This window comes from Chrysoperla carnea, chromosome 5 (assembly GCF_905475395.1).
Source record: "Chrysoperla carnea chromosome 5, inChrCarn1.1, whole genome shotgun sequence".
Classification (NCBI taxonomy): Eukaryota; Metazoa; Arthropoda; class Insecta; order Neuroptera; family Chrysopidae; genus Chrysoperla; species Chrysoperla carnea.
Window position 1 is genome coordinate 33,588,221 of NC_058341.1, and position 18,988 is coordinate 33,607,208.

Below are 18,988 nucleotides of genomic sequence, written 5' to 3' on the forward strand. Positions count from 1 at the left end.
GCCACGCACGAAAGCTTTGCCCCAAAGTTACATTTTAATAACAAATAGCATCAATTTAGCTTTCCAAGGAACTTGATTACAATAATGCAAATTTAAATCAAACAAATAACTCAAACTCAATATCGTGGCGATTGGTATTATTTTCTTGTCATTTTTATTTAATGACGATTTAGAGTTTATTTCCTTAAAAAAAAACATTCTTTAGAAACGATTCAAGACAAGGGGATAGAACACATTTAATTGTAATCGCTAGGCGAAACAGGAAAAATTTGAAGTCGACATAATAAACATGCTACTTATCTCGCCTCGTCTCGTTTCGCGGCAACACTAAAAAATTATTTAAAAAAAATATCTACATCAACATGCTGGTTTTATCAAATATGATTTAGTGTGGAGAGGGAATTTATACACACAACATATACAATATTATACACACACGGTCGTAATATACCTAACTTCCATTATATTTAACAACAAACTATTAGTAATCATATTATATTTGTGTTTTGTACACGTCTTTTATGCGATTATCTTCGAAAACCACGATTTTATTTAACCAAAACATTGTCCATCAAAAAAAATTATCAACTTATTCAGTGATAAAGTGTTTGTGTATGTTAAAAAATGTGGTGTAGTGTGTGTTAAATGTCAATAAAGTGCCTTATTTAATTTTTTTTTCGACGCTTTTATTTATTTTTGATTTCGTCGAAATTATTGAGTGTGAATTGTTTTGAAAATTTTATCTACTTGTTTTTTTGAAAAGTGTATTTTTGATTTTTCTATTTATTTCTTTATTGATATGTGTTGTTTCTGAAAAAGAATTGTGGTTCACGAGCTGACCGTAAAAATTTGGGATCTTTTTTAAATTTTGATATAAACAGTGGCGATGAAAAAATGTTGTCATGACGAAAGTTTTTATTGACATTCTGCCCCAAGAGGTCTTAGGCCGTGTGTTAAAAATTCGCGATACGACGGTGCCAAGGCACTCAGAAAATTAATAAATTATCGGCAAGGCGGTAACTAAGAACATTCTATGACTGATAGGGAATACTAACACCATTTGATCCCCAAAAATGTTGAGTCTATGGTCGGTAAGCAGAAGCGGTGCATAGGCAAACAATATTAATGCCCGCCTTGACACTAATAAAAAACATTTTCCGATAGGCAAAATTAAAAAGATGTATTTTGAAAGATTTTCCTAAGTAAAAATGTTAATTTTGTCATAAAATACGCTAAAGATGATAGTTGTAACGTATGAAATTCTAGCCGGTAATTCGTTGTCGGTAATATAACTCAAAAAATTTTTTGTCGGTCTTTTTTTCCTGAATCCTTTGAATTCATTAAATCTTGAGAGAAACATATATCATTACGTTTTTGAAATGTCTTAAAAATTGACGTTACTTGATCATGGGCTTTCCCAAAAAAATGAAAATTTGAGGGTGAATTCTGTTAGAATTTAAGGAAAGTAGACGATAGTTTAGAATAAAACTTTTCGATGTTTACCATAGTTTTTGAAATGTTGATGCTCAAAGATTTAGAGAAAATCACTTTTAGAAGAAATAACACACAAATGCAATTCTACAAATGTATTTTATGGAAAAACGAGTTGAAAACGAAAGATTATTTTCTTTAATAGAAAATGCTTTTAAAAAGTATGACAAATGCTTTTAACTAATGAATGTTAGTTTTCCAAATTAATCTTAAGAAAATTAGCCTTGCTATATAATAAAGCATATCTTTAAAAAAACTTCAATATAGGATTTACATGTTACGTTAGGTTATATTGGCTGTCCACGAAGGACACACTTAGGCTATTAAGCCCATTGTGATACCATAATGTGTTTAACCACCTTTCCGCTGATAATTTCATTTATCAGCACCTCAATTTCAGAGGCTGAGTGCACCTCCTTCATGTATATACCATGCACTACAACAAACCCATCACAACTATTAATTAAATTAATTTTGTTGCGACGGCGGGAATCGAACCCGCTACCGTCAGCATACCGCGGACGGAGTTGGTTACGCCTTAACCAACTGTGCTAATAGAGCGATTTACATGTTAAAAACGTAAACTTTCACAACTGAAATCTATAAATTTAATATTGTAAATGATATTAAAAAAATTTATCTGGTTTAAAAGGGCATTAATCAGAATGCGTATACACTATTTAAAGATAATCCTGAGAAAACAAAATTTTGTGAGAACGTCCTTAAAAATTTACCATTGACTTAAAATTAATTGACTTTCAATTAGTTCATGACAATATTTGTCGTCTCAATGTAATTTTTTTCTTCGCCCATAGTTCCAAAATTTTGCAAGCCAGCTCTCAGTCTAAACTATTTGATGTTGTTTATGCAATAAAAATTATTTTCATAATTGTTGTTGTTGCTAATAGGAGACCGAATGTCTATGTTTTATTTCATTCATATGACTTGTCAATTAAAGTGCTATTTTAAAAATTTCTTTCGCGATTCGCAACCTTGATGTTGAAAATACGGGGTATTATTTTCAGTTAATTAAAATTTTTATAATTTGTTGAAAAATTAATTTTTTTTTTGTAATTATTAAATAAAAAACATTTAAAATTACAAATTTTTTTGTAATCAAGTTGAAAGATAGATATATCGTTTTGTGCACCTGAATATGGGTTGTATACATTTTTCAAGGCTATTTTATAAATGCATTTTATTATTGAGAATTAAAATTTATAGGTTTATTGACTAGAGTCAAAATTTCTTAAAAATTGGATTGTATTGAAAATGTAAACGCGACTTTTGAACTTGAAAATTAATTAGCATGCTATTGTTAAACTCACTTATATCAATTGTTACTCAGTTTATTAACAAAATACATTATCCTTCTTTTAGAACAGTCTGAAAGAAAACCTTAATAACAATCAAAACAATTTTTGATTTTGCATTATTTTATTTGCTGTTTGTGAACCTGATCCAGCTCTGAAACCAAAGGCCTTTTAGGGCTTTGTTTTGATGTCGATTTCAACGTATCTTTCATTAAAATTTGAAAATTTTCGAGAATAGATGACAAAATTTGATAAATCTTATCGCTTATTCTTGCAAAACAACTTTTGCTATGTAGTCTCTATGGCAATTGCAATTGATAACGAACGTCTTTAGAAGCAATAAAAGGGATAAGGCCCATTATTCTTTTAACTATTTTGTCTCTTTAGCGTATTTTGTAGCTACTCTGCCATGTTTTGATAAAAGGATGTAACTCAAACCTGTATTCAATATTGTTTTGAATATAATGTTTTGTATATATCCTTTTATCGAAACACGGCAATATTTAACGATTATTATCATTGGATGGTACTGTTTAAACATCAGATAGCGCAATTAATTCATGGTCTAAATCAAGACTAATGTCGCTGGCCATACGATAACGATAAGTGTCGTTAAAGAGTTCCACTACTTACAAGTCTTTTATTAAAACTTGAATTGCAGATTGACTACTACAGAGCATCAAAATGTCTCTTAAAACTTTGATAGCAGTAATCTTAAATAATTTTATGTAATCAATATAAAATATGTAATTTTTTTATTTTACTTATAAGCTATTGATAGTAATTCAATCTTTATAAAACGAATGTTTTAAATTACGTAATAGTCCAGTCTGTGTAGAATTTTTTTATATGTTCAATCTTGATTGCGCACATAAGTTTTTTTTTTTGCTATTTTACATTGCTGAAAAATTGTTTCACAGCCAATCGAACGTCGTTTCATCTCAATCGACATTTTGGGTTGAGTTAAAAATCTATTGTACACTTTAAAGAACTTCTTAGACTCCACTAGTCTGGATAGCGGTTATAATAACTATAGTCGACTTTATCAGTTCAGATAAAAAATTGGAACTATCTTCCAATTGAATTTGTTGGATCTTGTGCATAAGCTTATTGAGTAAACGATTGGCTAGTAACTATCTTCAACTAGTTCTTTTAGCTGTAAGCAACCAAAACTCAACAAGTTCTTTTGTAATGATAAGTTGCTTTGAATTGTGCTTTTTGGCTTTTCACGAAATAATTCGACAAAGTTTTACTTCCTTATTTCATGGTTCCTCATGTCTTTCATTTCCAATGAAATTTTGACTCTGATATCCAACATTTTAGGACAACCGTGGATGCTTTTTGTAGTTTTAGTTCATCATTTTAGGTGAACACCTAACTGTAAGCAAATTACTCTTTACCAAGATAGCTTTTTATGCTCTCGCTAAAATAGTTAGCTTCGGCTCTTGGACTATAAGGAAAAAATCTTTTCTTGTTCTTTTAAATTGTCCCTTCCTAATATTTTTATTTTAAATTTCTATAATATTATATAACATAAATAACGTATAGTGAATAATAAAAATGTTTTAAAATAATTTATTGACCCCTTATTTTTGGTTTTATTATGTGTATTATATAAAATAAGTCCTTGAAAACACGTTTTGCTTCTCTTTTTTTATGTAACTCTTTAATTAAAATCATTACGAAAGCTTAAAGATTCATAACTGAATTCATGATTTAATTTAGAAGAAATCGATTAGAGAGATTATGTTATTCATATATTTTAGTGCCACTTATAATTCCAGGTATTGCTTAGGTAAATTTCGTAACTGTAGAAAATTCTGTCAGATTTTTTGAAATGAATTAAAGTATAAGGTCCATTATAGTGAAGTTCTTAAAAACTTGATGCTATATAGTGATAACAGACGAGTACCTGTACATAATACTTAAACATCATATGTATACACATACAAATTATACAAGAACAGCTGCGTATTAATTAATTGTTTTTTGCTTATCTTCTTAACAAGACAGAAAGGGATCGTTTTCTTATACAAATATTTTTCCGTTTTCTTATCAAGCTTTTACAAATAAACGGGTATGAGTGACCTATAGATAAAATTATTTTCTACTTTTTACAACAATAAAAGCTTGCCCCTTAAAGAGTATTTTTTATTAAATTTTTTAATTTAATTTATTTTTTATTTAAAACTAAAAAATATGTATATATATCAAATATGGTGGAAGCGATGGGAAAATCAGAACGCCACAACCTTAGCATGCATTGTCATCCAAACTAAATGTGCATGCAAAATTTCAGCTCAATCGGAAACCTAGAAATGGATCCAATTTGGCTTGCAAGATTTGATTACGGACAGACAACGGGACTGGTGAAACTAAATAAAAGCTTGTTAGAATATTCCAATGTAATATAACAAAATGTTCTTCGTCTAGATAATTCTATATTATTGAATCTTTTTTCTGATATTGAGTCTGTTCTCACGTATCAAGTAACCTATTCCAATTTAACTTTATGAAATTAAGGTCTATATCGTAAAATCTTAGAAAGTGTTTTTATAAAAAATAAATTCATTAATTTACCCAGTATTTATTACATACTGTTTTTTTGGATCCATATGAATAGAAACAGATAAACTATATGATATATATCATACAAGTATGTACATATTAGTAAAAAAAACTAATTAATTGTCTAGTTATAATTGGAGTATCGATCGTATTATTTTGATTGACTATTGACTAACAATGACACTATCTATAATTATAATCAGATTTTTCAATATTTATAATTTATTTTTATTTGTTTTGGTAATTATAAAAAATGTTGAAGTTCTATTTTTATAAATATACAGTATTGGAAATATATAAACAAAAATTTGTTATTATAAAGTTATTCTGCATTATGTCATCATAATGCAGAATCAAAGAGGTTAGATAACATAGAGGCTGAAGAGGCTGAAGCATAGGAAACGCAATAAGTGAATTATTGACCACTAAAAAAGAGACCGAAATAGGGATTGTCCTCTCTTTTTGTCTCGCAGCCTGACAAAGCGCATTTTGAATTATTGTATAAACACGTGCAAGTATATGTATTTCATAGAGGTAAAATAAGACAGACGAAGACAGCTATACGTGTAATTTTTTTAGGTCTGTCTCTATAACGATCAACCGTTTAGATGGCCACATTACGGTTCTATGTTATTACTTCTATGTGCAGAATGGACATAAAGATACTTAAAAATCTAATCCTAAATGTTATTAAAATTCTTCAACGTATTTTCGTCAAAGTACGTCAAATTTTGTAACATTAAACCTTGAATTGTTTGTTGGTCAGGCTACGTTAATTTGTTTATAAATGAAATAGGATAGCATATTATGATTAAAAAATTTTCCTTTAGGTATTATTAGTTTTGGTTAGTTGGTTGTAGTGAATTTCCACGTGGGACACAATTAGACTATAAGGCCTATTGTGAAATCTACTTCTTTCTAACTGCAGACTGTTTTAGTTTCCCAACTATTTTTAGAGACTGAATGAACCTTATTAATACATGCATAGTGGTTGTTTATACAGTCTTAATCTTGCAATTCTTGCGAAACCAATCTGATACTAATTTTACTCATTACAAATAAGTTATTCTGAGAAACATTATTGATGTAATTAACTAAAATCTTTTCTCTAATAATATTCCGAATCGAAAAATTCTATACTTTCTTCACACCACTGAGCTTACCTCTTTCACCTAAGCTCGAATTTAGATTTTTTCCAACATTGTATATTTCTAAATACTAAAAATAATAAAATAACATATATTTGCTATTATATTAAATAAAAATATATCATGAATCATCACGATCACATAGTAAGTACACCTATATATGAATGTAATTGCAAATCTATAAAATATAATCTAAATGTATAGAGTTCTGTTATGGTTATATTGTGTTACCTATGTGTTCACAGGTTATTGTGATAATGACATAATTTTCTTCATAGAATTTTATTTCATTACCTTGAGACATTTAATTATATTTATTTTATATTTTACTTACTTTTTAATTTTTATTTATTGTAGTATAATTTTTTTAATTGTTTGTAAATAATCAATCAAGAATGACTTCGAACTTATTTTTATTCTGGAATGAGTTTTTAGAAATATCCATCCTATATTTCTGCGCGAATCTTCAAATCTATTGTATTTTTCAAAATAACAAAGTGCATTTTGGGTGTTAACATTTTCACTTATTCTTAATCAGTTGAGCATTTTCCGAGCATCCGAGTGTCTATACCTTATGTCTGTAGAAGTAATTATTTGTTAGCACTTAAAAGGTATAAGCTGTAAAAGCTTAGATATATTTATTAAATATTCACTTTTAGGTATTATTCCCTATGATTCACTCTTGAAAATTCAAGGACATTTCAACAATTCTAGTTCTTTCTAGAAGATATTGCCATATGTTTAAAAGTGATTTTTTATATTTATGATTTGAATATGTACTTTGAATTGTACCATTTTATACTCTTAAAAGTCCAAGTTCCTGAAAGTTCCGATTTTGCTTGAAATAATCTGTTTAGTTCGTTCATTTCAATTCTCATTCATACATATCACTTCTCCGTTTATGAGTTTACTCTAACCCTTATGAGTTTATGAGTTTGAGACTTTTCATACAAAACAGTTCGAACCATTTAGAGAGTCTCCGTTTGGAAGGGCCAAGAAAATGTAAAAAGTAAATAAAATACTTGAATTACTTTCTTCTCCGCCATTTCTTTAAAAAGAAAGATTTGCATCATTCACGCATTGTACCGATGTCTCTCATTATCAATGGGAGAATGTGCGTTATTTTCCACTGAGTGCTAGGGCGGACAAAGAATAGTAACGAAATTGGTTACAGTTTCGTACACGGACTTTTTCAAGATAATGAATAATTACAAAGAGCAATGCAAAGATAGGTTTTTTATTTTACCGACAACTGCCTTAAATTATCTAGAAAGGATGATTTTAGCGAGATAAAGCGTAGAGCAAGATGATCAGAAAGATGAAAATGCTTCAAATTCATTTAAAAGGAAGATGAATTATTGTTTCAAAAATAAAAACGACAAATTCTTATGGGTGAGAGCATTACAGCACCAAAGCCCAAATGGGTCGTCTTGGTTAATTTAGACGGGGAAGTTATTCATTGCAAAAACTAAAAGACGATGTAAAATTAAATATTTCAGGAGCTAGTGCTGAATGCAAAGCAAGAGTATTTTCACAGTGAAAATATAAACGATATAAAATCTTTTGAAGTGTTAAATAAAAAATTTGACAGAAAACAAAATTTTAATTAAAAACGAAAATTGCACAATTTATTAAATTAAATTGTCTGTAAGAGATTTTGAATGAGATTTAAAATGAAAGTAAATTAAAGCAGATAATTGCAATTTTTTTTACTTATTATTTATTATCTAATATTTGAAAATACACAAAATATTTTGCAAAAACATAACTTAAAGCAAGTGTATTTAGCTTGACAACTAATTATAATTTATGACCTCTGTAAATTAGTCATCAAAGGAACACGACATCAATTATAATAATATTCATTTAGCATATTATACATCATAAAATTAATTTAAATGTTTTAGATTCATGTATTTCATAAATTAAAACGTGTTGCTTAAATTATCAACCGTTTCTAAGAATTTAAGAATAATTTTTATACCATGTATATGAAATATACCAAGGTATACTAAGTTTAGTCCCAAGTTTGCTACGCTTAAAAATATTGTTACTATGAAAAAATCTTGGTGTAGGTGTTCATAAAATCATCTAATTAGTCCTTTTCGTTTGTCCGTCCGCCGTCCGACCGTCAATCTGTGAACACGATAACTCAAAATCAACTTCAATTTTCGCCCCCATTTCCTAGATCAGTTTTGGTGGCGAACTGCACGTACAAAAAACTGATCTAGGAAATTGGGGCAAAAATCGAAATTTATTTCTAAATATCCTAGAATTCTCATCTATTATCTTTGATAATATTTATAAGGATAACTCAAAATGAAAAAAGATATCTAGCTGAAATTTTTACACCGTGCTCAGAACGTAAAAAGTGAGGTCAAATTCGTAAATGAGCAACATAAGTCAATTGGGTCTTCAATCTTGTAAACCGTTAGAGAACGAAACTTTAAAAGTAAAAAATGATCCTTATCAAAAACAATAGATAACTTTTGTTTGAAACATTTTTTTTAAGGGATTTTCAGTTATGTATGTGTGATATATAAGTAATGTGATTGAGTAATTACCACTGTCTATGCATGGTATATCAACAATTAACTTAGTCAATTGTTTGTTTTCACTTTTTTTTTGCGGTGTACAAAGCAAATCTTTTATTGTATGATAATTTTATAACCAAATATATCTAAAACAATAATGTATAAAAAATGAGTTTATAATATGCCATTTCCGTATGATAATAATTAAATTTTAGCACTTAAGGTACTTCGATACCGTAAAAATGGAAATGATACCAAAAATTTAAAATTTTATTTATCAGCTAGCTTGATACCCGCCCGCTTCACTGTGGTTTATAGCCTTCTCCTCTCTTGATCTCACTTATTCCCCTTTTTATGAGATTCGAAGGGATTGTTTTCTGAACTAAAATATATGCATAGTTTTCAATTTTTTTAAGTAAGAATTGTTTGACATTTATTATTTTAAATTTTTACAGAAATCTTTAATAATTTATGGTTCAAAGTGATGGTCATAGATGGAGCAGTAAAATGTCAGATTAATTGTTATTTTTTTAATACATCTTTATAAATTATAGCTCATGTGTTATTCTTATATATGAGCTATATTGTTGTACAGTTTCATTCAAATCCCTTCGTTAGTTTTTGCGTGAAAGCGTAACAAACTAACAAACAAACATCCTTTCTTTTACATGTATAATATATAGGGATAGAGATTAACTATATCCTTTTTGAAAAATTCTTATCTATTCTATGTACGGTCTTTGAGAAATTAACTATCAAAGTCAGTGTTTTACCAAAATGGGCATATTTTTCACAAACTGTACTGAGAATCGATATGAAACAAAAGATCTGTGCAAGACTGATTAATTGATAAATAAACTAGATTCATCGATTTGAGAGCTTCAATATTAAAGATGCATAGACTTTCAAAGACATCAAACTTATAACACCTCTTTATAACTCATGGACTACAAAATGTGTTAGTTTATGTTATAACCTTCTAGTAAAAACAGGGTAATTAAATTTTTAAAGGTTCTCTATAATTAATTCCGTCCTAGACAATCGTATTATGAACTTAGAACATCGTAATAAATAATTATTTAATAAGTACACGCACATGCGCAATAAATCGTTTATTAAGTATTCAAGTATTTAACTGCAAATTATTTGACGTAAATATTATTATTTTTAACATAGTAATAAACATAATTAAACATTATATTAAATAACTTCATTAAAATGATAATTAATTAATTATTCTTTTAATTTATGTATATTTTTGTTTATAATTTAAAATAAAATATACAATATAAATATAAAAATCATTTGTTCTTTAGTCTTGTACGATAACAAAAATGAAAGAGACCTTAGATCAATGAATAGGAGAATCGACATAAAAGAAATACTAAAATAATTATGAAAAAAAACATATAATAAAAATATAAAAAGTGGGATAATTTATCCACATCCAATTTAATCATTTTATACTTGTTTTAAAATCCCTTCCATTTTTCAGTGAAATTTACTAATATCTACTGATAATCATTGGGTATCGGATGATATTCACTGAATGAACAAACCCGTATTTCCCAAATTAGGCCTCAGATCCAAATTTTGAAAAGAGTTTTTTTGTTGCTCTTGATAAGCTTATTTTGGTAAGCTGGGTTTGCTGCAGTCAATAACAGAACACGGTGTAAAAAATTTGGTTCAAAATTCCAATTGTGAAATCCCATGATCAAAACATTATATGAATGAACATACAGTATTTCATACAGATCCGGTTTCATACTCAAAGGATATATTTGCAAGGGTTTTACCTCAGGTCATCATCATTTTTCTTCTCCAATTATGCGTTTCTTAAGAATTCCACTGCTAATAAAGTGTGTCCAAATTAATAAAACTATTTTCTCTTACACAATTCAATATTAATTAAGGCAATTGATTGAAGTTCCACAGGTATAAAATGCAGAATGTTCCTTCGACTTTTTTATCCATTACTCGATTGTGTACCCCATCGGTGTTGGAAAGGCGCTCCATAGAAGCAGCTTTGCACGAATATACACCGATCTTTTAATTTACCAACTAAATATTGATAAATGAGAGCCTTATTGATTGTTGAAGTCGGTTAAAACACTTTATAATAATTAAATGCATACTCTTTAATTATAGAATTAATACACATTATGTTATGCAATTCAAAATGTGGTGTTTGATATTTTGTTGTTATTCTAAATTAAACCTTGTCTAAAATATTATAATGTTATAGTCTTCTCTCCATTGTTTCATTGTGTTGATGAATAATAATTGTGATAATAACATTTTAATAATAGTTGACGGAGGTCTCCTCACACTTGGTGTTATTGATTATTAATTGATTTTTAATATAATTATTTTTATCAAATTGTGGTATTCTTTTGAAAATTAATTATATAATCAATCTTTTACTGCTTCATTTGTCATGAGATTTTTAGCTTTATTATTATTGTTTACTGGGACAAATACTCTGTGATTCATGATTATATCTTATCATGGACAATTAGAATGAAACTGAAGTAAAGTTCTGATCTGAGCATAAGAGAAATATTGCAAGCTCCGGTTAGAGAAACTGATGTTATATGAATTGTAGTTAGAGTATTGATGATTAAAGAAAGATATCTATATAATCAAATTTATAAGCATCACTTGCACACAATATATTATATATTTTTGTAGTTCCGTGGTATTGTAAAGCTAAAAATAACACATTATTTGGCTACAAAGCATGTATTTGGTTTATATGAATGTATCGTGCAATAAACCAAAACTTTATTTTAATACTGTAGGGAAACAAACACCTTAATAAAGCCCGCGAGATTAATTTTTTCACACGATCTATTTTAATATATTTTGGATATTAAATCGGGTATTTATCAAAATATCAACATAATAATTAAAGATAAAAATTTTAATTGAACCGCATTATTACATAAAGTATGGTCCGAATACGTTAGTATAATAAATATTGGATTTATTATCCATTTTTTATTCAATTTTTTTACATAAAATTTTTTTATTCGTATTTGAAAGTTGTTTTATTTTTATTAATTTATTAAATACAACCACACCTACCTCAAATTCAAGATTTTAATTATCCTAAAAGTACAGTCGGTACCTCTGTACGAAAATTGTACAAAAACTTTATTATTGTAAAAAAAAAAGTAATTACATTAACATCATTTTTGACGTAAAACAAATGAAGCCTGTCACAAATTACTGGAGGTAAAAAAAATTGTTTTTAAATTTATTTCGTCTTTTATTGAATGAAGCGGAATAGGTAAGGTTGGGTTGACAGACATCATTTCAGCAATGAAACCTTTTGTTAAAAACAAAATGTTTTTTTAAAAGTTTTGTTTAGAAATATTTCAGATTTTAGCAAAAGTCTTCATTTTTCCGATGTCTATTTCTGTCGTCTCTTCTAATTTGCCTAAATAACTTTGTCTAAAAATATAAACGCTTCCGAAAGTCAAGAGGATTGTACTAAATTTTTTTTATCATTTCAGATGAAGAATTCTCTTTTTTTTAAACCATTACTAGTTTGTAAGATATAAACATCTAAAATTCCTAATTAAACAAAGAGGAAGATATCCACTAGTGGCGTCATGCGATGATATCGCCATAGAGATTACATAAACTTTGTTTTGCTAAAAGGAGATGAGCAATCTTCGAATGCAATCTTTGATTGCTTATAACTTCGTTTTTTAATCAATTTTAACTTCACTTTCAAATTTTGTCATGGTATCAAGTCTAGTTTTATATTTTTATGGTTAATATGGACAATTCGACAATAGGATTATACCCTATTCCGATTTTCCGAAAATTGACATAACATATAATCTATCGTCTCTTATTTATGTTGTTAAGTAGTCAAGTTTTTTCTTATTTTACATCTTTTGCTTGGTTTTGCTAACAATCTTTACTAGTTTCGAACTATGATCCAGTCGATGAGTAATGATTCACTCGATGATAACTCAGTCATTTATCATGAATCTAGAGGATATTGCAACTTTTCACCGTCTCGCAGTACGTTCTCGCAAACCCAAATATCTAGCCATCGAATTGACAAACTATCTACTATCTGTCATGTATTTCTCAAAGAAGATGTATAGGTTTAATAGTCTCCAAGAATTTAGAAGAGGGACCAAACCGATGTCAGAGGGTGGAAGAAGTTATGAGGGGGAGGGGGCGAAAATTAGGGGTTGGTATAAAAAGTCTAGATAGGTGTTATCAGACTACTGTTTCTACTATCACTACTTTGCCCCTCTTCTGGCCTTGACACCAACTCTCTGGAATGAATTAGACCTCCATGAAAAAAAAATAACAGTAATAAAAGCGTGTTAATAATTACATGTAAATTAAAGTCATTTGTTTAATTATATTTTACCATAATTTAATTCTGACCCATCACGCGACAAGTTTCCATATATTAAAACATGTTATAATTAAATCAGTCTACCTTATTACACATTTTGTGAGGTTATGATCTTGTGAATTGATTTAAATAAATTCACATGATTCATTTATATTATTATTGATTATTGACATATTGATTAGATATCGTTATAATAATTCTTAAAATTTCGATTTATTTTCACAATAATTGTCAAAAATTTATTTAAAACAATAATTAATTTCCCATATTTAGTATTTATTTTGTGATAACGTTTTGATTGTTGCATATTTTTGTTCCTTACTCAATGAGAAGAAATTTCGGAGTATATCACATATTTAAATATCACAGACCTTTGCTAACAAAATGTACTTTCAAATTGTTTTCAAGCAACGAAAGTCTCTAAGCAATGATACCATTCTTTTTCATAAACATTCATATAACACAAATTGTATTAAAAATTATTTTAAACTTAAAATAAAAAAAAATTTAACAACGATAATTTTTTGAGTTATTAATTAACTACAACAAACTATAAAGTATGTTCATAATGGGATCATTGATTCCCAGAGAATTTTGGAAACTTTGGGAAAACATTTTCCTCAATTTCCTTATCAATAATCTCAAAGTATTGTATGAGTTTCAAACATTGAACATTGGGTTTCAAAATATCAGGAAACAGTCCATTCTTGATTTTGGGCCCATTGCGACTTTTGATCGAGATGATCAGAAGAATGTTTTCCCTAATAATTAAAATAAACCCACCGTGAAACAAAATTCATTAGGAGCATTCATAGTACTTTGGAAAGGGCTAAATAAGTAGCACTAAAATTTTGAAGTGATAATAAAATTCCATTCCCTACAAATTCGGACGTTAGCAACGCGTTGTGTAGAGCCTTGATAAAATTTAAAAACAAAACTTACTAAAAAGAACTCTAAAATAACAAGAGAATTGATAATATTAATAAATAATTGCAAAAAATGTACTTGCTGGCCTTATGTAACAAAGATAGCACTTTTGCAATATATAGTTAAAGAATCTAGATTTGAATGGCAAACGGTTCGATTTCCGCCTACCTTTTTTTAGTTTTTTCAAAAGGTAGAAGCTTTATTCTGAATTATTAAAACTATTATTTTTGGTTGAATAAAATTCATTATGCAGGATTTTTGGAAACCTCGTATAACAAGTAGTAGAAAAATCAAAAAACTTTTCTCATAAAAATTGTTTTTACTAATTTTAAATGTTTCTAGTGAAAATATAAAAAAACTTTTATCAAAAAGAATTTTGTGTAAAATGGATGAGCCCGGATATTTTTTGAATATAAAATGATAAACTTTACCTAAAATAATTAAATCAAGACTTTACGGTATCGTTAAACTATAAATAAATGAATATATTTAATTATATATCAAGTTTAATGCAACGTTTTTATTATTATTCCACACCACCAGACCAAGAAGCACCCATAGATTCCTCATCAGATAATCATCCACAAATGCCAGAAGAAGATATCGAAATGGCATCAACTGTATCGCATTTAAAGCAAATGTTACATGATCGTAACGAGGAATTAAAACGTCGTGATGAAATGATTGTGCTATTAGAACGTGAATTAGATGAAAAAGATGCGTTAATTCGACATTTACGTAATGAAATTGATAAGTTTCGACAAGTTGTACGACCATTGACCCAACAAATTATAACACAACAACGTAATTCAAATAATAATAATATACCAGAAGAGTTTTGGGTCGGTGGAAGTACGGGACTGTTACCAGGTGTTGAAAATACTCGAGTGATACCAGTGGCTGAGCCGCGTATTAAGCGACAAGCTATTAGTGCGGAACCTTTAAGTCAAATAAATGGTGCTAATGGTGAATTCCAAATTGTTAAAATACCGAAAACACAAAGGTAAGATATTATTTAATTTGTTTTAAGTACTAAGGAAATTATCACATTTAGAAAAAATAATTTCATGATTGAATGTGACCGAATGTGGAAACAAGATTATCAGAATTTGATTTTCCGTTTCCCGGACGATGCACCCATATGTAAGGGCTGCTCCTTACATCTGAAAATGCTGCAATCTAAAATACGAAATAAAACCAAAGAACTATGTTTGAAAATTAATTCCGCAATTATATGGAGTACAAACAGCTGGCGTTCCTTAAGTAATATTTGTCTCCTAACCATAGATAATAAATATTTATATTATACTACTCATAACTCCTTGGCAGTCGGGTAAAGAATAATGGTATCATCGAGTATGGTATCAAAATAAAAGGAAATTTAAATGGATTAGAAAAATATACATATGTTCAAATTTAATACGGAATTGTAAATAGGCTTTTAAAGTTTTAATATAGTTAAAATAAGAGGATTTTTTTAGTGCTAGGACACTTAACAGTCTAAAATAAAATAAATCAAAATAAATATATAACCCGTCTGCGTTAAATAAAATCTGAAAAGAAAGAAACAAGTTCAGAAGTTTACATCTTAAACAGTCGAGGCGAATTATTGGGCTGATATGAGTCGGTTTAGATTTTAATTGGCCCCGACTGTAAAAGTCGCTATGTAAGGCTTCAACGCATCTTAGGCTTCTAGGCTTTTCAATTATCTTTATGCTTTTAAAATTTATCTGACCCTTTTAAAAATCTATCAAGTTAAAAAATTATTTTAATCCATCAAAATTATCTCAAGAGTTATTTTCATTAACTACGCGATGAATTATTGTCGTTTGTTCGCTTCCTGCTTCCATAATATTTATTATTATTCTTACAATTGGGTATGAATCTTGCTTGAAACATTGCTTGTATTATTATTGCTTATCTTGCCTGATATATTGCTTACGATAGTCTTTATTATCTTTCGCGATGTTTGTTAATTTTTTTAGCACGTCAAACATGAGTAATGATAAAAATTGATTACAAAATAATAATCAAAGGTTATCGCTTAAGTAATCCATCATCATATAAGCCGGAACAAGTCATAATAAATTAGAGTCTTATACTTGAATGCAATCGTGATTATCGGCAAGCGAACGTATATAAATATATTTTTGAATCCTTATTTATGCATTTTGTTATTAATTAATTATTATTGCATTAACTGACAGAATTTATAATAAATTATATTTAATACTATAAAACCTGTTTATCGATAATGTTACATTAAACCTACAACTAACGTTTTTAACTTTACCAGTTAAAAACTTATCACCAACCAGGTAAAATCCAGGTCTGAGGTTGATACTTGAATACTATCTATCGGCCAGGCATAGGTCTGTGGTTTGATTTATTCTGTCAGCAAATCTGTTATACATCCTGATTTTTTTAAACATTTCTGACTAATATTTTTAAAAGCAGAATGAAAAATTTTGTAGATAAAAATTATTTCTATAAAAAGTTTTTCTATAAAAATAAGAATCTGTACAAATATTGTTATTTTGAGAATTTGTAGGTTGAAAAGTGTCTTTAAAATTTTAACTTGAAAACACTTTAAATAAGCTGCCAAAAATTGAGAACTAAGGAAAAGAATTTTCATAGTACCTTTTAAAATCAATTAATATAATGTAGTACTAAAACTTCACACTGGCCAATAAGCGTTCGCATAGCCGTAGGTGAATAGTAATTTAGATGAACTTTCAATAGTCCCGCTTGATTTACCCAACTTAAGATTTTGAATGGATGAATCACGATGAAGTGAGTGAGGTATATAGTGAGAGAAAATGAATACGATTCACTTGATCACATAAATCCAATAAAATTTTGTTATTCAGGCAACGTATCTCTTATTTATTTTGAAACATTTTTATGAAAATGCCATTCATTTTTGAGGTTATTCTACAATTTTAAATTATTTTGGGGGGTCATGACATTTAAGAAGACGAGAAACGATGGTTTTAGGCATTAAGAAGTGCCTGCATTGCATAATCATTCAAAATCAAGGTTATTGTTTACTTCTTTTAAAAATATAGATATAAACATAATTTTTTTTAAATCTATAAGTATAATTTTATTATTCATTAATAAAAATGCTGTTAATAAAATAATAATTAGTAGGTTTTATTATTATAATATTAAAATTATAAGTATTTATTTATTAAATTAACTAGTTATTAAAAGTATTTTTAATAATAATTAATAATTTATAAATACAACATTTTCTATCTATAAATAAACAAATGATTTTATAATAATAATTATTTAATTTTTTTTAATATTATTTTAATTATAGTTCTTACGTTTATTTATTAAAAATGCCAAGAAATTATTCAGTAAATATTTACCTCTAATAAATATTTTTAATTTTTATAATCAGGTTTCATCGATTAGAATTACTATTTTTCTGCATTTTAATAATGTCTATTATATTTTTTTATGGAAACTATAAGTATTGCAATTTTTAATATTTTTCTGAGTAATGCACACAAAAATAAGATAACTGAATTTGGTATTCTTTCCTTAGGAACGTTTAGTCAATCTGATCCAGGTTGGCTATGGAGGGCTCTAATAACAAACAAAAAATTAGCTTCGTTCTCAGCTGTGTACGTCTTTTTGTATCTCAAAAACTATAGCGTTGGTGGAATGGCTTTGGGAATTGAAGGAGATAACGATTAAAATGGTATTGCGAGATAGCTACCCGGATATATTTCTTCAGGTGAAACTTATATGAATTTGATTGGCGTGAAATATTCTTTCATTGGCGTACCCAATACCCAGGGCAGGTAAAATATGAATACCTATAACATATCCAAATTTCAAATCGATAGAGTAAAGAGTATAATCGCAGTGCTTGAAATTTAATTGTAACTTTATCCATTCTTATCTGAAAAACCGCTTTTCTTGATAAATTTTTTCTCCGCCAATGAATATTTAAGAGAATTTTCAAAAAAAGTTATACAGTTTCACGTCAATCAAAGAATGTTAAAATTTGTACATAACAGCCTAAAAGTATTATCTTGAATAAATACTGCACGAACATATATTTCACATGGAAATAATGATGTGAGTGAATCAGTATAAATCATTAGTAGATCAATAATATTAATATAATTTTAAATGTTGTCAATAACATTAAAAATAAAATGATGACATTTAGATTATTTTTAGTAACCTTAACTAACAGACTTAAAAATAAATATTTTAATATCGATTAAATGTATATACAGATGATTCAGATGTGACTCGATAAATTTTCATAACTGAACAAAAAATCGGGTGTTTTGATGATGTCTCGGAGATAACTTTTCAATCCATCATAGAGCACAAAATCAGGTTTTGATGTCGTTGAATTATTTTGGGTAATAAGAACCTATAATAAAAATTTTGGTAATATCTAAAAAACTCAAAAATTGCTCTTTAAATCGTTAAATTAAACCCATTTTCGTATTTTTTTAGGTAAAAATTAACAAACGAAAAGTTTTTTGTAATTTTCTCTATTTTTCCAAAGGGAGTACGTTCCTCTTCAGAAAATCACAAGAATGATACGTTATAAACTTTTTTTGCAGCAAAATGAAATAGTTTTTC

At 27.9% G+C, this 18,988-nt stretch overlaps 1 protein-coding gene across 3 annotated transcripts in view; it reads left to right on the forward strand.

Moving 5' to 3' along the window:
* The window catches only part of LOC123300984 (cGMP-dependent protein kinase, isozyme 2 forms cD4/T1/T3A/T3B), a 228,382-nt gene that overhangs the window by 104,285 nt on the left and 105,109 nt on the right, over positions 1-18,988 (forward strand). Inside the window, exon 1 of one of the 3 annotated variants that reach the window (XM_044883683.1) lies at positions 7,418-7,425. The exons of 1 other annotated variant lie outside the window; for it this stretch is intronic. Coding sequence is in view for 1 of the 2 variants with exons in the window: in XM_044883682.1 (XP_044739617.1) it covers positions 14,878-15,371 (494 nt within the window). In the remaining variant the exon portion in view is untranslated. Of the gene's footprint in view, positions 1-7,417; positions 7,426-14,854; positions 15,372-18,988 lie in introns of those variants that run through there. One more of the 3 variants, XM_044883682.1, reaches the window with a different exon arrangement.